This window comes from Mesocricetus auratus, unplaced genomic scaffold, assembly GCF_017639785.1.
Source record: "Mesocricetus auratus isolate SY011 unplaced genomic scaffold, BCM_Maur_2.0 Super-Scaffold_100006, whole genome shotgun sequence".
In the NCBI taxonomy this organism is placed as follows: domain Eukaryota; kingdom Metazoa; phylum Chordata; class Mammalia; order Rodentia; family Cricetidae; genus Mesocricetus; species Mesocricetus auratus.
The window spans coordinates 54798602-54819667 of NW_024429190.1; the positions used below are offsets into that span (position 1 = coordinate 54798602).

Genomic DNA, 21066 nt, shown 5'->3' on the forward strand with positions numbered 1-21066 from the left:
CAGATGGATATAGAAGTATGCTCACTTAGTGCTTGCTTTATGTATGATTTATGTAATTGAGGTGTACATTTAACAACCTACTATCTAAATGTAGTAGATGATGCAAATTTAGCTAAGGATGATTCTGTATGAATGACTTAGAATCTTTATGTTTCTATAATTTCTTCAGGAGAAAGCTATTGCCCAGGTGAAGGCCACAGTCACAGAGTATGAAACGTCTTTGAAGTAAGTAATCAGTGAAAGGGCACTCCGTGTTTGAAAACTGTTCAGAGAATGAGGTCTTACCTAGGTAGCAGTCTGGCAAGAGGAAACTGTCTCCTGTAAAGTCTCAATCCCCTGCTCCGACTTGCTCTCTGCCTCTGTTGTATTCCATTACCTGTGCTTTTATCTACTTGATCTTTGTGTTTATGTAGTCGTCTGATCAGGTCCTCGTCATGTCATCCTAGATTTCACTGATAGCCAGCTTTTGTACTTGTTCTTCAATTAAACCTATGCTGAGCACTCTACAAATTTTACATTTTGTGTCTGGTCTCCAGAAAGAATTTAAGCCATCTAAAAATGAAAGTTATTAGTTATATTTATTTGACATGCCTTTATGTTTTATATAATAATGGAAATATAAACACTAACTATTTAATGTAGTTTTATATTATATTTTGTTCCTAACAGTTTAAAATGTTATGTTTGCTTTACTTGTGGAATAGTAATATTTATTTTGTGGCTTATTTGCATATAACGATTGATAGGAATCTAAAGTACCTGAGCATTTTTAATAAGTGTCCAAAGGCAGCAGGAGTGCTCTCGGTACTCATACTCTTACTGAGACTTCTATAGTCTTATTTTCAGTAAACTAGAGTTTTCCGTAACACTTTATTCTTGCCACACCACTCCTCCACAGCCAGCTAAAGGACACCTTGGCTAATCGAGACCGAGAGATAAGCAGCCTCCGCCGCCAGCTGGATGAGGCTCACAAGGAGCTTGATGATGTTGGGAAGTCTAGAGAGATCTCCTTTAAGGAAAACAGGAGGCTACAAGATGACCTGGCCACGATGGCAAGGGAAAACCAGGTGTGGCACCAGGGAGAGATTTTTGTGGGACTTACTTGTTTGCTGAGTATTAGACTCCTGAGAATGGAAGCGTTGTAGCTCCCTGAGAGGAACGGTGGCTGTCGAGAGTTAGCGAGAATAGTTTTAGAATGCAGCTGTCACAGGTCACCTAATCAGCGCAGCTATAGTCTCCTCCATTTGGAGTTGAACTTTTTTCACACAGGGGTTTTTGTTGTGGTTTTTTGTTTGTTTGTTTGGTTTGGTTTTTGACACAGGGTCACATATAGCCCAGGTGGGCCTTGAACTCCCTATGTAGCCAAGGCTGGTCCTGATCCTCTTCTTTGGCCTCCCAAATGTGAGAATAACAGATATGTGTCACCAGGCCTGATACCATTTGGTTTGTGTTGCTAGGGAGCATAGCCTTCTCTGTGATAGAAGATATTGTCACAGCATTGGGTGAGGACAGCAACATCACACTTAGGGCAACTTTTCTCCATTTACAAAGGACCATGACAGGTTTTAATAGTTTGCCCTTACTTCCATTGTCTTAGAGATGCATCTGTAGTTAAGTAAAAGGATATTTTAAATGACAGACATCATAAGGTGGTAGTTTTGTTTGTACTAGTGTATTACAGGATTATGCTCTGAAGACCAATGATTTTTCTTATGTTTAGAAAATTACTTTTAGTATTATTCAATATCAGTCATATAGTAGATAATGTCAACTACTGACCATAACTGGCCCTGATATAAAATCAAATGCAGGGACAAGACTGTCATGAGAGCTTTGTGGGGAAGTTTGCTAAAAAGTCCAGGTCAGGGATGGGGAGATGGCCCGGTGGGGAAGAGTGTTCGCTGTGAAATGGAAGTAAGAGGTTCTGAGTGCAAATGTGCTGCACCCGCACAAAAACCTGGCTGTCTGCCTGTCACTCCAGAGTTGGGGGCATAGACGAGCAGATCGCAGGAGCTTGCTGAAAGACCTCTCTTGAGAGAATAGGGGAGAATGGTAAAGAAAGACACCTGGCGTTATCCTCTGCTTTCTGTCTGTGCACATGAGCTTGCACACACACACACACACTCACACTCACTCACACACACTCACTTACACACATACACACACACACACACACACACACACACATACACCAAGATCACTCAGAGACATATGTGAAAATGACACAGTAGGATGTGTTTGACATGACCAAAGCTTGATACTGGCTCTTTTTGTGTGGCTGACTTACAGGAAATCTCATTGGAGCTGGAAGCCGCAATACAAGAGAAAGAAGAGATGAAGAGCAGGGTTCACAAGTACATCACTGAGGTGTCACGGTGGGAGAGCCTCATGGCTGCAAAGGTGAAAAACAGTGTTGGCTTGCGTTTGAGACTGGCTTTAATTCTGCCTCCAGGATTAGATATTGGACATTTGAGATTCGATATTATATGTTAGACGTTTGAGAGTAGAGGTCTTTCCTACTAACTTTATATTTCACCCCATGGATCTTAGTGTAGTGCCTGTACACATATCGATGTTTCCTAAGTTCAAGCAGTTCCGTGTGTACGTGTGCGTGTGTGTGTATGTCTGTCTGTCGTGTGTCTGTGTGTCTCTGTGTGCGTGTGTCTGTCTGTGTGTCTCTGTCTGTCTGTATCTGTGTGTGTTTGTGTATGTGTTTATGATATAGGCATTCCACTGACAGTACGGACTTAGAAGTAATGTAATTGTTCTTAAACCAGGAAAATGAAAATAAAGACTTACTAGACAGATTCCAGATGCTTCACAACCGTGCTGAGGACTGGGAGATCAAAGCCCAGCAAGCAGAAGGGGAGAGCAGCTCGGTCCGCCTGGAGCTGCTGTCCATTGACACGGAGAGGAGACACCTGCGAGAGCGAGTGGAGCTCCTAGAGAAGGAGATCCAGGAGGTAATGCTCCACTGTCTGCTGAAGACACCACCCAGTGAATGACGCACTTAGAGGCATGACATGTCCCCGCAGTGTGGGAAGGAAGCCTCATTGTGAGGGAGGGCGAAACAGAACTACCAAGCAAAGGAACAGAACTTAATGGCTTTCAGAGATATTTCCGCATGTCCACATAATACCCTGAGGCAGCCAGCAGAGTGACTAGACAAGCTGAGGTGGAAGCCATGGATCCTGTCAGCCACCTTGGTAGAGACTGACAGCTTTGGTCAAACAGGACAGACATGAAGCGAAGGGGAGAAAGGCTGTTGGGCCTCTGGGATCTTACTAGGCGAAGATGGGTCACTGTGGCTACTTATCTTGGGATGGCTAGTCACTTTTAAGAAAAGGGGAGAATGACATTTTGTTTGTTTTGTTTTTTGAGATAGGACCTCTCTGTAGCTTTGGAGGCTGTCCTGGAACTCACTCTCTAGATCAGGTTGGCCTTGAACTCACAGAGATCCACCTGTCCCTGCCTCCTGCGTGCTGGGATTAAAGGTGTGCATCACCAACACCTGACTGAAATGACTTTTAAGAGTGGCTCAAAAGCCACAGTGGAGCTCCCAAGGGCAAGTCAGAGGCTGGTGGGTTATCCACTGCCATCAGAAGCCAGAGGACATAGGCCCTAGGATTGGGGTTAGAGGTAGTGCCACTCTCCTTGATGATTAAGAAAGTAAAACCATCCTGGGAGGCCCAGGGGACAGAGTATTAGTGTCACAGAAAATTACTCAAGATTTTAAATTGAATAAAAGTTGCCCTGCTTGATTCCAGACTTACGTTGGAGTAGGGCTATGGTTTGCATCTTACAAATCTCCTAAAGACCTGTGGGCTAAGGGCATGGTCACCAGTCTGCGATGTTACTGCAAGGGATTGGAATCTTCCAGAAGTAGAGTGTCACTGAGGAAGTTAGCTCACTGGTATATCTCTGAGGAATTATTAGGACCTTGGTCCTTTCTTAGCCCCCTTTTCCTTTCCTGGATGCAATGGGGTGAGTGGACTTGTTGGCCACGCATTCCTGTCATGATGCACTTACTGCCTCACCACAACCCGGAAGCAATGGGGCCAATGACCACGACAGAAATCTCTAAAACTGAGAGCCTAAAGACAATTTTCCTTCCAGATGCTCCTGCAGTGTTTTGTCACAGTGAGTGGCAGTTGACTGATAAAACCGCTAGCCACCTTCATTCCTCCTCCTCTCCTGTGCAGAATGGAGCCATCTGCTCTGTGTCCAACATACTCTTGTGTTTTGGAAGCATATAACTTGTTTTCTAGTATTAGAGGTTGGGAGACAGAGAAAAATGTTACCCCCATGTAACATTTTTATATCTAATTTAGATGATGCCTAAGTAAGGTGAGAGTTGATGCTATTATTGTGAATGGAGGGCCAGCGAGTTGGTACATAGGATAAAGGACTTGCCACAGCCAGATGGTTTGAGTTTTATCACTAGATCCCACGTGATGGGAACACACAGCCGACCACTGCAAGTTGTTCTTGGTTCTCTATATACACGCCTCCACCCCACAGTCAACACACACTCCAAAAAAATTATAAACCTATAAAATAAGAGAATCTTAGACACAGTGGAGGTGTTTCGTGGTAGAGAAGGACCTAAACTTTGGAGGGCTTCAGATAGAACTAGGATTGCTCAAAAATCACTCTGAATGCCTAACTACTTACAAACGTGACCTTGCTGACAGTGGTGTCTTTGCAGACATGGTTAAGATTAGATTGTGCAGGGCAAGACAGACTGTGATCCGGTTAGCATCCCATGACTCTCTAAGATGAGGAAGATTTGGAACATGGGAAAACACTGTGAAATTGGAGGATGTAGAGATAGCCACAAGCACCACAGAATTGTCTGCTTCAGAGTCTCCAGAAGGAGCTAGCCCTGATAATGTAACGTCTGGGTTTGCAGCGCTGGAGCAATGGCTCAGTAGCTAAGAGCTCTGGCTGCTCTTTCAGAGAACTTGGGTTTGATGTCTGGTAACTCACAGCAATGGGTAACTCCAGTTTTAAGAGGATCTGATCCCTCCTCTGGCGCTCTGTGGGCACTGCATGCACATGGTGTACAGACTGGCAGGCAAAATACTCATAGCACATAAAGTTTTTTTTAAAAAGCCTTTAAAAACAAAAAGGAATAGTGGCTTGCCACCTCCAGATCTGAAGGGGAAATGATGGCATTCAGTGTTATTAGTGACTTTTCTGTTGTGATAAAACACCATGACCAAACGGAACTTAGGGAAGAAAGAGTTTATTTTGGTTTTCAGATTCAGGAGAATCCATAACAGGAGTCAAGGGAGGCCTGGCAGCAGAAGGCTGAAACAGGGAGCTGAGGTCACACCATTAGCCGTGTACAGAAAGCAGAGAGTAAGCAGGGAGTGGGCAAGACTATAAACTCTCAAGGCCCATCATCCCCCCATGGTGTACTGTCTCTAGCAAGCCTCCTTGTCCCAAAATTTTCATAGTCTCCCCAAGAATGCCACCAACTGGGGACCAGGTTCAACTACATGAGCCTATGAGGGTCACCAGATCGAAGCACCACCAGTTTGCAGCAATCTGTAATGGCAGGCCTCCACATTAATAGAACAAATTCTCTATTAAAGGAATGCTTCTCTGCTTTTAGTAGTTTCTCAGGGGCGAGTCCTTCATTTTTTATTCTTTAGTATTGCTAATATTCTAATGTGATATATAAAATTAAGTGATAAGAAATTTAAAGTGGATTATTTTAGGAAAGTTATCAGTATTTCAATTTTTGTTCATTATTTCAAAATCTTGTAAAGTTGGCCAATGAAACTACACTAAATTTAAATATAAATTCAGGTATTTAGTATTAAAATAAACTAGTTTAAAGTTTAGAATTTAAAAGAATATTTGAAAATATATATGTATTAATATAAAATGTTACTATTTTTTGAGAAAATACTATTATAAAAAGGGATAATTATGAAGAAAGACCTTTAAAATCATATTCACACTATCTTAGCATAATTTTCATCTCTGTGTCTTCTAAATGTATACATGAAACATTTATCCATGATTAATAATCAAATGCTCTTCTTTTTGCGCTTTAGCTAGGCCATCTTAAAATAGCACATTACTTCCTGAGAATGTTTTAGCATGTGTAAAACTTGGCGCTTGTGTTTCTGAAGTATGTTTGTGTCTACACAAGTTCCTGAAGCTGTCTTGGAAGGCTTACACGTCAAGTGACCGGATCCCTCTTCTTCATGCTTTGCTTTCTTTACACAGCACATAAATGCACATCATGCTTACGAGTCTCAGATCTCATCAATGGCAAAAGCCATGGCTCGCTTAGAAGAAGAGCTGCGACATATTGAAAATGAGAAGGCAACAGTATTAAGCGATCTGTCATCTCTCCGGGAACTTTGCATTAAACTTGACTCGGGCAAAGACCTCATGACCCAACAGCTGAATTCCAAAAGCCTTGAGCTGGAGAGGGTAGGTGCTGAGAGTGGCGGGCACATTGCTTGTGGAGCCCTTTGGGCTCGCCTTTACTTCATGTCTCCTTCCATGCGTTCCCTGTTGGTTCGCTTATAACTGGATTCGACTACAGTGTCTCTGCCAAGCATAAGGATGACCTGGGATGTAGTTCAGTGGCAGAGTCCAGACCTTCGTGTGCGGTGCTCTGGGTTTGGTCCCAGTGCTGCAAGAAAATAAGAGGGATAAAATTGGGTTTGGAATAGATGGTACTTGACACATTAAGCATTTTTAAACTGTAGACCAGGAACACACATTCTTTTTCTGTCTAAAAGTAAAATTCTATTGAAAGATTAAACTGCTTTTTTTCCTAAGTTGAATTTTTTCTTGATAAAAAAAATCTCAAGGCATTTAAATTATTAATTAACTAAATCATCTTTACTTCCCCATTCCCAAATTGAGACATGACTTTGAACAAGATGGTGTGTGCTCTTACAGGAGTATGTCTTTAAGGGTTACTTGCCAGTCAGTGTACTAAGAAGTAACAATACTTGCTTGATTGTATAGTCCAAGAGTAAGCTACTGCACAGACCAGAGAACCTCATTAGCTGATGGTCCTAGGGGCTAGGGGAGTGTTGGAGGGGTGAAATATGCCTTAAAGCCAAATAGACCCTTAGTGAAAGTAGCAAGGATAACTTTAAAATTGTGATGCTTTTCTTATGACTAAAGAAATGTTTTTAAGTCTTCAACCAGTACTCAAAAATGAAACAATTGATGTCAATCACTATTATATTGTAAGACAAATAATTTTCAAACTAAGCCTAAGTTGTTGCTAAATTTGTTTTTCCTGTAGGCTATAGCAGAATTAGAAAATGTAAAATCAGAATCAGAACTATTAAAAAAACAACTGACAAGTGAGAGGCAGACGATCAAAAGTCTTGAATCGTTGTTAGCTACGAACAGAGATAAAGAGTTTCATTCCCATCTGACCTCCCATGAGAAGGACACGAATATCCAGCTGCTGAAGGAGAAGTTAAACCTCTCAGAAAGCAAGCTGTAAGTGTTGTGAGCAGCCTGTGTGGGGAAGTGCTGACCACAGGGCTCTTCCCCCTCCTGTGGTAGCGAGGACGCTGGAGGGTGACACAAAATCAGGGGAGTGAGAGGGAGGAGGGAGTTCAGGGAAGGACCTGGATGTGAGGAGTGAACAGAGGCTCGGGGCAGGGAGGGGGAGGGGGTGGTCAGGACCAGCTGTGTTGTAGATGGGCAAAAGCTCAGAGCAGGTGACATCTGGCCCTCATCAGTGCTCCTCACCATGGAGGAGGCTGAAGCTGATGTGGCCCTAGGAGAGAAGAGCCCAGACTAGAGAGCATGCAGAAGACCAGCCTTTACGGGGCTTAGGGAGTGGAAAGCAGTGTTCTTCCAGGGCAAGAGGCAGGGAAGAACTGAAGAAGTTGTTTCGCATCTGTGTTCTAGTTCATGCTCTGCTGCATGTGCAGAACGTGCCCCCAGCTCATGACTGACAGGAAACCAAAAGAATGCCGAAGAAGCCCAAATCTGAGAGGGCCACTGGTGAAAAGCCAGGTCCTTGTCTGTTCTTAAGCAGCGCCTCTGTCTGCATTTGCTCTTGACCCTCCAAAAGAGATCGTTCATTTCTATTCCTGAGAGCTTTACCTTTGTTTTTAAGAACAAGCCAGAGCCGAGAAACCTCCATGCTACGTGCTAAAGTGACACAGTTGCAGGCAGATTATGACACTCTGAAAAGGCAGATTTCAAATGAGAGATATGAAAGGTAAGACATTTCTGTTTAACATTAAACAGTATTCCTACATACCTTCTATCCTATTTAAAGAATATTTAATGTGGCTTGCAAATAGCAAGCTTCTTTAGTATCAAGATGTAAAATAAATTTCATGGTGATTCTCCCATAGAGCAAAAGATTCTGTAAGAGACAGAATCCCTGCAGTAAGGAAAATAGTGCTGCTATAGAACTGCTTCTTGGAGCATTCTGCAGGGTGACTGTGAGGTTTAGAGGGGGAGACAGCAAAGGTCCTTGCAAGCCCCCCAAATGCAGTGCATTCAGAAGCTCTGAGTGCACATCATGAGATGATGATGGTGATCGAATCCTCGGAGCAGCTAGTAGGTGTGAGCTCTACACCCAGCATGTGTCTGATCACCCCAGTCTCTTATGTCTACATGATGGGAAGCAGGGACCACATTTGTACATGATAGAGCCACTGTTAAAATACAAGCATGTCTGTTCATCCCCTTAAGTTCTACAATATATTCTCTGCTCCTTAGTCATTTTCATGCATATAGTTCATTTGTTTTATTCTAAAACATTGAGTCCATAAATATTGCAGAGACGAGACCTGCTTTAACAGGTAAACCATGCTGGATGCAGTGGCAAGTACCTGTGTGCCAATATGAAGGAGGGTGAGGCAGAGGGATCAGGAGCTTTAAGGCCAGCCTGGGAGACCAGTGCCAGAAGGAAATGAATTAAAAATCAAAGTCTAATTTGCAGTCAACAGCCAAGTTATATTTCCCTGTTGCTCTTTCTTAGACACCATAGATTTGTTCTCAAGTAGGCTAAAATTGCCTATTAGATCATTTAAAAATTTTTAATCCTCCATTTGTATCAAACTTGAGTGATATGCTGTGGGAAGTATCAGCAGTTTGCTTTGAAATCAGTAGTTATGACTTCAAATAGAAATGAGCTTTATTCCAACAGTAGTATGAAAGCTGTGCTGATTTTGTTTTTGAAATTTGGAAAATAGAGTGCTAAACTGTATATGATTCCTCTCTTAATGATAAGTACACTTTTCTATAATCCCAAGGCCCTCAGTCATGTTCTCTATGGTATAGAGTTAAAATCCATCCCCTTTCCTTACCGCTGGGCCTCAGAGAAACCGTGGGCCTCGAGAACATGTCTTCCCTGCTCTTTACCATCAAACTAAGGGATGCACTCTCATGGACACAATCACCCAACCTCAAGACAAAACATGCTTCTTCTGCGTGGGAAGAGACAGCAGAATAATCTACTTAGTACAGAGCTTAATCCCTCAGAGGCCACAGGACACTAACAGGGCCCTGTATGTTTCTTCGTGTCTCTTGGAGTGAGGGAGAAATCTGGAGAGAGAAAGTCTTCTGGAACTTTCTTTGAGAGGATAATATTGAGAAAAGGAAGGGTTTGAGGAACTGTGCTAGGAAGGAAAGCTGTACTGAGTAACTCAAGAAAAGGCCACGCCAGAGACTGGGGAGCCACAGAGGAGAAGTGGGCACTGGCAGACCCCAGACACCAGGAAGAATGTGTGATGAGAAAGTGGACTGGAGTTGTGTGTAAAGAGAGTTGAGAAGGGGAGGACAGAGGAAGCAGACATCCGAAATGTAGGCTCTGTACTCATCCAGGGACTGCAGTCACAAGCTGGTGACATAAGAATGAGTTGATACATGCATGCACACACGTACTCGAGCATGAATGTAAATAGATTGTGCCAGGCGTGACAGTGCACACCTGTAATCCTCAAACTCAGTAGGCTGAGGCAGGAGGATGGTGAGCTTGAGGCCGGCCTGCCCTATGTAGCAAAATCCTGTCTCAAGAAGCCAATAAGAAATGTGTAACTGCAGGGGCAGAGGCAAGAGCAGAATTGTATTGACTTATTGGAGGGTGATTTCCCCTCAGCTGGAATCAGTAAGGACTTTGTAACCCGCACCCTGGAGACAGCACTGGTGTGAGAACAGGCAGAAGACTTGGCTGTGAGGGTAGAAGGGGAACCAGGAAGGGACAAGTGAAACCGAGGGGCTTATCTCTACCAAATGCCACAGAAGGCGTCCAAAAGACAAGGGAACTGCCTGTTAACTGCCTGTTAACAAAACACTTGAGAAATATTCTTAAATTTATTTTTTAAACCTAGAGCAAAAAAAAAAATAAGCTCTCCCAGAATCACTATGAATACTTTTAGTTTAGCATCTGGTTGTATATTGGTTTTTGTTTTTGCTTGCTTTGATTTGATTTTTGAGACAAGGTCTCTCCTTCTGCCTCTGCCTCCCAAGTGCTGGCTTTATAGGCATGCACCACCCTGACTCACTTACGGGATTTGTATGTTTCCGAGTGTATACTTGGTATCCTACCTTTTTTCTAAATATATTGTCATCATTATACTTTTTTGTTGATGTCCTAATATTGTGACTTGGCTGTAGCACAATTGCTTTGAACAATTTCTTCTAATGCATATTCTTTTAATTAAAATATTTTATATACTCATGAAAAAAAAACCCTGCAAATCAGGACTGGAGAGATGGCCCAATGATTAAGAGCACTGACTGCTTGTCCAAAGGACCCAGTAGCTACATAGTGGCTCAGAGCCATCTGTAACTAACCCTCTTCTGGTCTCCACAGGCACCAGTGTGTTGTGCATAGACAAGCATGCAGGCAAAGAACCCATACACACGAAATAAAAACAAATGATTTTTTTTAATCCTGCAGATTTGGTGAAAGTATATAAGGCTAAGCCAGGCATCCTCTCCACTTGGAGCCCCAGTTTCTTGGAAAGACTGAGGCAGGAAAATCACTTGAGTCTGAGTCTAGGATAGCCTAGGTAACATAGTAAGGCCTCATTTCAAAGGCAAAACAAACTGAAATAAAATAGAGGTAGTAGAAATGCGAATTACATTAGTAGGTGTTATTTAATTGACTAATAACCCAATAGCCACTTTCTGAGGTTTTCTATTAATTTATTTTTTACATTCCAATCCCAGTTCTCCCTCTCTCCTATCCTCCCATTCTCCTCACTCCCCCCTCCTCCCATCTGCTCCACGGAGAGGGTAAGGCCTCCCCTAGGAAGTCTATCCCATCATCTAGTTGAGGCGGGACCAAGGCACCTCTGTATCCCACACCCCTGTGTCTAGGCTGGGCAAGGTATTTCTCCACATAGAATGGACTCTACTAAGTCAGTTTGTGCATTAGAGTTAGATCTTTGACCCACTGCTTCATATATTGTCACACCATTGTCACCTATGTTAAGGGAGTCTAGTTTGGTCTTACGCATGTTCCCCATTTGTCAGAACTGAGTCAGTGATCTCTCACTAGCTCGTGTCAGCTGACTCTGGGTTTCCTCATCATGGTCTTGACTCCTTTGTTCATATTATTGCTCCTCCCTCACTTCAATTGTACTCCGGGAGCTTGTTCTATTGGTTAGTTGTGGATTTCTGCATCTGCTTCCATCTGCTCCTGGAAGAGGGTTCTAGCTTCTCTGGGTTTATGGATTGTAGGCTGGGTATCTTTTGCTTTATGTCTGGTATCCACTTATGAGTGAGTACATACTATATTTGTCTTTCTGGTTTTGGGTTACCTCATTTAGGGTGGTTTTTTTCTAGTTCTGCAAATTCTAGGATGTCTTTGTTTCTTACCGCTGAGTAGTAGTATACTCCATTGTGTAAATAAACCACATTTTCTTTATCCATTCTTCAATTGAGGGACATCTGTTTCCAAGATCTGGCTATTACAAATAATGTTGCTATGCACATAGTTGAGCACATGTCCTTGTGATGTGAATGTGCCTCCTTGGAGTATATGCCCAACAGTGGTATTGCAGGGTCTTGAGGTAGGTTGATCCCTAATTTTCTGAGAAATTGCCATACTGATTTCCAGAGGCTTGTATAAGTTTGCACTCCCACCAGCAATAGAGGAGTGTTCCCCTTTCTCCACATCCTCTCCAGCATAAGCTATCATTGGTGTTTTTGACCTTTGTCACTGTGATCAGTATAAGATGGAATCTCAGAGTGGTTTTCATTTGCATTTTCCTGATGATTAAAGATGTTGAATATTTCCTTAGGTGTCTCTAGGCCATTTGAGATTTTTTAAATTGGAATATTTGGTAGTTTTGATTTCTAGTTTCTTGAGTTCTTTGTGTATTTTGGAGATCAGCCCTCTGTCAGATATGGGGTTGGTGAAGATCTTTTCCCATTCTGTAGGGACACTTTTTTTGACACTTTTGATGGTACTTATGTATAATCTCTTCTGTGGTCTTCACCAACAGAGAGCGAACAATCCAAGAGATGCGCAGACATGGTCTTCCCACATCGCCTCTGAGTTCTACTCTGAGATCTCCTGTACAGTCTCCTGAACATATAAATACATAGTTATCAGGAAGGTATGTATCAGATACCAAGGACAGGCAAAGCTGTTCTGTAGTTGTAAAAATTTTGGAATTACTGTCCATGTGAAGGAAAAAGAGATGGCTCGGGAAGGTGTCCAGGGACTTCCTGGAGCAACAGAGATGTTCTGTGTGTTGGTGGCATGGCAGCTGTTACATGGTGTGTGCGGTTGTAAACATTCATCAACTGAGCATGTGATCCATGCATTTCTCTCTGTCTATTTTACCCAGCTAGAAAGGAAAGGCTTAGGAATGTGGGTCTGTAAAGGAGCACTGGCCCTGCATGCAGGAACCCTTGGTTCATTCTTAGCCCTGTTGAGGAGTTGGAATCAAAGCCATAGGAAATTGCTAGGAAATATGAGATGTCATAGGATGATATTAATCAGGTACAAATTCAGTGTACAGATAACAGCTGGTGGAAGCGGGAAAGACTTAGAGACGGCGGCACAGTGCACGGCTCAGCAGGAATGGCAGGCTGTAGGGGACTAGTGTAGGGTGGCTTTACACAGCGTGTGGACGTGAGGTACGTGCAGGTGTAGACTTCACTCTAACTCAGAAGGGACCCGAGTCTTTCCTGACTGGGGGGTGGATACACAGGATTGAGTGAAGACTTGTCTGTGATGGAGCTCCCTCACAGCTGTGTCTGAGCCACACAGGAAGTGTAGGGACCAGACAGAGAAGGAGCAGTAGGAGTTAGAAAGGCATCTCAGAATGAGTTCAGGAAGCTGTGTTCCCAGTTCTTAGGTGATGGAAGCAGGAAGGTCAGGAGTTCAAGATCATCCTCAGCTGCACAGTGAGTTTGAGGCCAACCTAGGCTATATGAATCTCAGCCTCTGACAGACAAGAAAAGGCACCATATCCGAGGTATGTGACTCAGTGAGATTAAACTGAACACAGCTATCTGACAGGCACCAAGACAAAGAAAACAGGTCCCCCTCTCCCTCCTTGGTTCTAGCTGCAAGCTCTGCTCTCTCTGAAAGCAGCTGTTTTTGTTTGATTTTAGATTTTTGTCAGTGAAATTGTGCATTTCTGGCTTCTTATTCTCAGTGGTGCATTTATGAGACCCAGCCACTGTTCTGAGTGCTGCTGGTGGTTATTATTACTGCACAGTGGAGTGCCCTGATGTAATTACACCATTAGTTTACGCTCTCTGCTTGACAGGCATCTGATAGCTATTAGAACAGTGTCCTGAGTATAGACTTAGGACTGAAATTGCTGAGGTCAGTAATGTGCAAGCTTCCGTAGACGTGAGGATCTGATCCCAAGTAATTGACAATGGGATACCTCTGCTGAGGCGGGCTTGAAGGGATGTATGTACTAATTCCCTGGAAAATAGGACAGAAGCCCAAGTCAGACCCTGGCTTTGACAGATAGTGACTGAGGAGTGCAGACTCACTGACAGAAATGGTTGAGTCAGTTTCTTTAAAATGATGCATTTCTTTGCCTCTTTTAATAGAAGTGCTGTGTGTAGAAGATAATTAGCATTTCCTCGGAGGCACAAAGTCCTCATAACAAACAATGGTTGCTCTGTGTTTCCACAAACTGGGGCCAGTGTTTAGGGTCCCGGATAAGGATGCCTGATTGCTGATTTTTGCCATAATGTTTACATTCTTACAACGTTTACTTTCCTCTTTTCCCTGAGTCACTGCATCCTTACATCTGGTGAGGTACCGGTTATCTCGAGGATGCTTAAGTACCCGTTTCCTTTTGTTACAAAGCCTCAGAACAAGATAACAAACACTTTTCCACACTTGACTCAGATGATTTAGCTCTGCAGGTGGCCAAGTAGGATGTGAAGCCAATAGCCCCTGCCTCTCTACATAAAGTTAAACTTTACAGGAGCATCATCCGTGTGTGCATACTGCCCCAGACAGGACAGACACTTGTCTACACAATCAAAGCTGGTTGTGATATACCCCGTAGCCTATGCATCCAAAGCATCTATTTCCTGGTGTCTCTCATCGGGGAGCCTCTAAAAAACCTCAGCTGTAACCCATGGGGGAGGGGTGTAAAATGACAATTCATTGGTTTTATTTTTAACAGGCTTGACTTTGTAGATTCCCTAAAAAATTTCTGGGGATAGGGACTCAGGGATCTTGGACTTCTTAAGAGCCACTGATTACAGGGCTGGGGACCCACACTGTGGCAGAGTGCACGCCAAGTGTCAGCAAGGCCCTTGACTTGATACTCAGCATCTAAAGTGAGTGTGTATGTGTATGTGATGCGCCAGCCGGTATGTGAACACGCAGAGTCCAGAAGTCAATGCTGGGTGTCTTCCTCTGCTGCCTCCCACCCTGCTTTTCAGGCAGGGTCTCTCACTGGACCCTGAGCTCATCATTCAGTTAGATTGGTTGGCCAGAGAGCCCCTGATACCTGTCTTTCTTTGTGTACCCCTAGCTCTGGGGTTACTTGGGGCCCCTCCTCTTTCACAGCAAGAGCTTGACCTGATAGCCCGCCTCTGCAGAGAGCTCTCCACTTAGCTCCAGTCAGCACTGCCTAGGCTCTGGTATCCACACCCTCGCCAGCACTCACTTCCACCTCCAGACTTGCAACCCTCGCAATCCATGTACATTAGAATCCTTTTACAGCTGTTAACAGATTCACAACTTTTAATTTCATAATAATTGACAATTCTCAGTGTTGCAACATGTTTATTAACCAGTAATCCATTTGTGTAGATGTTTCTGGGTAATGTCGCTAAAACTAATTTTAAAGGATTTCTCCAATGAGCACTCAGAAACAAATTACACACACATGAAATAGTTTCTCAGATTAGTGTCTCTCTAGTAGTAAAAATATATAACCCAATTTTTGCTCTTATTTTCTTTTTATTAACACCATGGGAGATAAGAAAACATGTTCTTCCTATTGCCACACAGTCAACACCAGCCTTTTGGCAAGTAATTCTCCATCACATGCCAACTAGGTGTCCTATAATTTCACTCCATTCTTTAAACTGCTCTGCTTGAAGACATTGTCAAATCCCATTGGGAAGGGGTCAGTCAACAAGGACCCTCCCTTCATCGGGTGCCAAGTACCCCCAGGGGAATGTGTTTCTAACACACCCGCTGTTTAACCTAGGATCCTACAGGTTTTCCTCCCAGGGTTGATTGAATTTGCCAGGGGCTCACACTTTGCTTATGGTTACCTAGTTACTACAAAAGATACCAGTATATTGCCGGACTAATACAAGGTACGAGGAGGTGTGCACGGCTTCCATTCCCTCTCCAAACACAACTTCCACGTGCCCAGCTCTCTGGAAGGCCTCCAGCCCTGGCCCACTTGGGCCTTTACAGAGACTTGAGTACCCAGCATAACAAACTGATACATCATTAGCATTGCTGACTGGGCCTTACCCAATGTCACCTTCCTGGTGAGGCACCCCTCCCCTGAAGTCCTCAGCCATTAGTCCTTGCATCAACATCCCCAGAGTCACTCTTACTGCTCAAATACTTCCTGGGAGCCTTGTGCCAGGTACAAGAGACCAACTATGTAGCTCTTCCTTAATGACACAGGCACATTGAGGGACCCTGGGAGGAAGCAACCTCAAATCACATTTTTTATTGCTTTTGTCTTCATGTGTCCAACACTACTTCACAAAGTAAACTGGTGCTTCTTAAATATGATGAGATTTGGGAAACAAGTTTTTATGAGGGACTAATTTAAAACACTGTTGAATTAAGTTTTTATTAATATATTGAACAACTATATCATTTTCCTCTTCATTCACTTTTCAGATGATGGTTTTCAGGGAGTTCCCACATGGATTTTTATAAGAGCACAAGAGTAATGAAATATTTGAAGTACTTGTTCCTGCGAATCATGAACATTGACACAAATTCTACCTCTGTCAACCTTTATTTAAATCAGTGGATATTTATGTAAAAATGTTTAGTTTAAAAGAGCCCTACATGTATATTTTCATATATGTGAAAAAACAAAATATGTATTAATAATAGTGCTTGATGTGATACGTGTATTTTTATTATTCCCAACTAAAATTACTCCTTAAAATGTGTTTATACTGTGACTTAATTTAATATACTCACACTATGCTTTAATAATGTTTCTTAATGAGCAATAATATAAGCATGTAAATATTCTTCCATTATTTAGATGTGTTTGGTTTTCATACCTGTGTGTAAGCCCATAGCATGATGAACTAAGAGAGTGATCCATTTGATGCTTTTTTCTTGTATAACATCAACCCACGTTTGCTGTCTATCATCCAGGGGATATAGTCTTAATAGCAGAACTCTCTTTTTTTAAATAAAAGAGTTTATTTGAACTTATGATTCCAGAGGGATAGAGTCCATTTGGAAAGTATGACTGCAAGCAGCAGGCATAGCAGTAGGAGCAGGAAACTGAGTGATCACGTCTTTACCACAGCACAAAGCCAAGGGTGAACAGGAAGTAGGGAGAAACTGTGTACTCTGAAAGCCCTTCCCCAGGGACATACTTGCTCCAGTAAGTCTGCTCCTCCTAACCTCCCCAAACAGCAGCACTCCATAGCTGAGGCCAAGTGTTCAAGTATCTCAGCCTGTGGGGTACATTTCTCGTTTAAACCGTCACATTTTGTAAAACCCAAAATTTAAATGATACCATTTCTCTTTTTCCTGAAATGTTTTATTTCTGAACATTCAGACCTACTGGAGATCAGTAAATTCAGCTACTTATTTGAAATTTATTTATATTACCATCAACTTTGAAAAAATATTTTCCAGATGTAGAGCCCTAGCCAATAGAATATTTCTTTCATTGAGCCTTTTTAAAAAGATAACTTTTTTATGTGCCTAGTGGCCTCACTAGCAGAACTCTTGATAAAGTAGTTATTGCTATGTGTAATTAATTGTTGCAATCTGGAAGAACTATGGTTGAAGAGATAACATTTATCTATGATATACCTTATTATTTTGGCTATCATGTGGGCTCTTCACATGATACAATATTTTATTAGAATTAAGTTAAAATATATTTAGAGTTTTGTAAGATAATAAAATGGAAATTTGGGGCATTTTTTTACCTAATTAGATTATTCAGTGTACTAGTCTAAAGTTTCAGAATATGAAAGTATATAATGTAAACATAGAAAAGTAGTTTTATTAACATTCCAATGCCTATTTGTGACCTCTAACCTCGTATAACTCAGCCCAGTCTTTGAGAATAGTGGGAAAACACTGTCCCTAGGGCATGTAAATTGAAAACAGCTTCTTAGAAATTCACTTTCAAGGTTGTAATTTTACAGAACTTAGGTGTATGCAAACATTAAGGAAAGAGCAGAGGTACAAAATAGAATGTAAGATACAAACGCTAATCATGTTTCAACTCTCCACGTTTGAAGAAAATCCTCTTGTCAAACTAGATTTCATTATAATCGAGAAAGAATGTAAAAGTCAGCATAGACAAGTGAAGGATCAACTATGAACGTGTTTTGTTTCCTCTCAGGTTAATAAAGTGGGTTTTTGTGTGCATGTCCCTGGAGATAGGTAGTACTCTGTGCCTTGGATGTTCAGGACGTGCCCTTTGCAATTATGTGTCCATATTTGAGTGTAGGATGACTTACCCCCCACCATCTTTGAGATTTTATTCATTCTATCTCCTTTGAGTAAATTCATGTTTTATAGCCAAAATTCCAAAGGGAATAGCATTTGCAATGTCATTTGGAAAATCTTTTAGTAAATACACATTTAAAAAATATTCATCCACACCTTTTCCCCCAAAACTGCAGCAAGACACACTTTGTTAATGTTCATTTTTAATGTTTCTGTAATTATAAATGTTATGTTCCTAATTGTTATTTTATAACCATCATACTACAGTTTTTTAAACAATTTTAATTTAAAATGCCATGTTCTTTTTATAGCTATTTTTACTTTTGTTTTAAATCATGGAGCTTGACTATAGATTTACCAATAAACATACCAGTCAATTTGCTTTCTCTTTCTTTCCAATGTTTTATAATTTTATATTAGTAATATTCTTAATTGTAAAATTTACTCTAATCAAACTTCGTCATGATGCCAGCCACCATTTTAAGTAACTCATTTGTTTCCAGTTAGTTCAAAATATAAGATTTCAAATCAAAGTTCCTTCTGGGTACCCTGTGAACAAAACACGTTAAGGTGTGTCATAGTTAGTCAATCTCCTCACTGTAAACACTTTATTGACAGTTTCCCTTACTCTGTGCCTCCTGTCCTCCTACCTCGTTGCAATTTGTCACACACCTCATAACCTTCTCCCCTATTTAAAGGTCCTACCACATGGTGTGGTGAGAATTTGTTTATACTATAACAAATAAAGCTTGTCTGAAGACCAGAGTGCAGAGCTGGCTGCACTAGGCAGCTGTAGAGGCCCGGCAGTGGTGGCACACACCTTTAATCCTAGTGATCAGAAGACAGAGGCAGGCAGAGCTCTGGTAGTTCAAGGCCACCCTGGGCTGCATGAAATTGATCCAGTCTAAAAGAGAAACAGAGCTAACACACAAATGCCTTTAATCCTAGCAATAAGGTGGAAACAGGAGTGATGCGGCTGGGCAGAGAGGAATATAAGGCAGGAGGAGACAGGAGCTCAAGGCAGTCTGAAGCAGCAGTCCAGGCAGTCAGTCCAAGGACAGGATCACCACTTTGATCAGAGCTTTGGTAGAGGTAAGAGCTCCCTAATGGTGACCGCTCTGCTTCTCAGATCCTTCAGCTTTCGCCCCCTGATAGCTGACAAGGAGTTTTTCTTACTAAGACCTATTAGAACTTATGCTACAGCATGGCTTACTGTCTTTCTTTCTACCATTAGCTTTATCTAACATCAGTCTTTTTATGTCAGTGTCTTTGGATCTGCACTTTGTACTTCCTGGATGACTTCAAGGAAAACCAACCTACACATGAGCCCCTCACTACAACAAATAAATGAGAATTTCCACGAATAGGGCACAGTCTTGCACTTGACCAGTTTTGCAGAACTAAGTATGAATTACCTCCTGTGGGGAGGGGCTAAAAGATAGGCAGGAAGTGATTGGTTACACCCATAACAGTCATGTTCTTGTTGTATCTGTGGGCTGGTGGAGTAAGACCATCGATGACAATTCTTCCTGCATAGCATTTTTCACCATAGCCCATAGAAAGGCATGTTTTTTCTCATTTTCATTCAGTTCTAGGAATTTTTTCTCTTACCTGTTGACTTTGTGCACATAATTCCTTTGCTGCTGATTTGTAGTGTTATTCCACTGTGATCAGCTGTGATTTATGAGCTTATTTTAATTTCCTGTATCTATTAAGATGTGCTTTGTGTCCTATTATAATGATCTACTTTAGAGAAAGGTCCATGGTTTGATCAGCATCTTCCTGAAGCCTCGGGTTCCTGGACTAGACAGTGATAGGAGTAGAGCCCAGCCTGCTTTTGTAAGCAGCTTCTTCTTCCCTTCCTCCCATCTGAAGCTGAGTAGCTACAACTTTTGTTCTTTCTTTTCTGCTAAAAATATTCAATGTGCTGAAAGGAAATACAAAGAAGCATACTAATTCAATCCAGGAGCTGGAGAGAAGAGTCATCTATATAATGTCAAAAGATGGTGAAATGGAGAAGTTCAGCAGTATAGATGACATGGTAGTTTAAATGTAATCAGCCCCATAAAGTCACAGGGAACGGCACTATTAGGAGATGTGGCCTTGTTGAGGTAGGTATGGCCTCGTTGGAGGAAGTGTGTCACTAAGGGGGTGGGCATTGAGCTCAAGCTTGGTGTGATACACAGTCCATTTCCTGTTACCTTCTGATTAAGATGTAGCCAGCATCACGTCTGCTTGCATGCTGCCATGCTTCCCACCATGATGACAATGGACTGAACCTCTGAAACCTGAAAATGAGCCACCCTCATTAAATGTTTTCCTTATAAGAGTTGTCGTCATCATGGTATCTCTCCACAGCAATTTGTGATTTACCGCATTGGACACTGTAACTAAGATAGATGGAAGTAAAGGCAACAAAACAAAAATTGAGCAAATGAAAAATAAGCAAGTATGACTACATTTAGACCTCTGGGATACAGTCAAAAGACCAAACCTAAGAATCTGAGAATACAAGTAGCTGAGTTAAACAATAAATGCCTGGAGAACCTGTAGTATCTATAAAAATAATAGAAGAAAAAGTATAGGGAATAAATAATATGTCCTGCTTGAATCCTTAGCTAGATTAAAAAGACAAACAGGATACAAATTGGAAAGGAAGAAGTCAAATCCCTATTGGCAAACAAAACAACCCTATCCTTAAAAGTCCCTAAGACTCCAGAGAACTCAGTTCTACGAACACTCAGCAAAAGCAGCCAAACATACAAAATCATGGCTTGTGGTGCTTCTTTTATTATCTGATGAGATTCCTGTCCTACTTTGAAGAGAGATGGAGTGAGCGGGACCCATGAATGCCCAAGTAGCCAAAGTGCCTGAAGGGTCTAGAGGAAATGGAAGGAGTAGCATATGAAAAATGTATAAAGAACTGCAAA

The 21066-nt window shown here is 41.9% G+C and overlaps 1 protein-coding gene across 2 annotated transcripts in view; it reads left to right on the forward strand.

Moving 5' to 3' along the window:
• The window catches only part of Cep135 (centrosomal protein 135), a 53695-nt gene extending 35182 nt beyond the window's left edge, over nt 1-18513 (forward strand). For both annotated transcript variants that reach the window (XM_005080764.4, XM_021233392.2), the window contains 9 exons: nt 170-225; nt 899-1067; nt 2290-2400; nt 2778-2963; nt 6244-6453; nt 7286-7488; nt 8117-8221; nt 12468-12581; nt 16322-18513. In XM_005080764.4, the coding sequence (XP_005080821.2) occupies nt 170-225; nt 899-1067; nt 2290-2400; nt 2778-2963; nt 6244-6453; nt 7286-7488; nt 8117-8221; nt 12468-12570 (1143 nt within the window). In that variant the 3' untranslated portion in view covers nt 12571-12581; nt 16322-18513. The remainder of the gene's footprint in view (nt 1-169; nt 226-898; nt 1068-2289; nt 2401-2777; nt 2964-6243; nt 6454-7285; nt 7489-8116; nt 8222-12467; nt 12582-16321) is intronic.
• The last annotated feature ends 2553 nt before the right edge of the window (nt 18514-21066 follow it).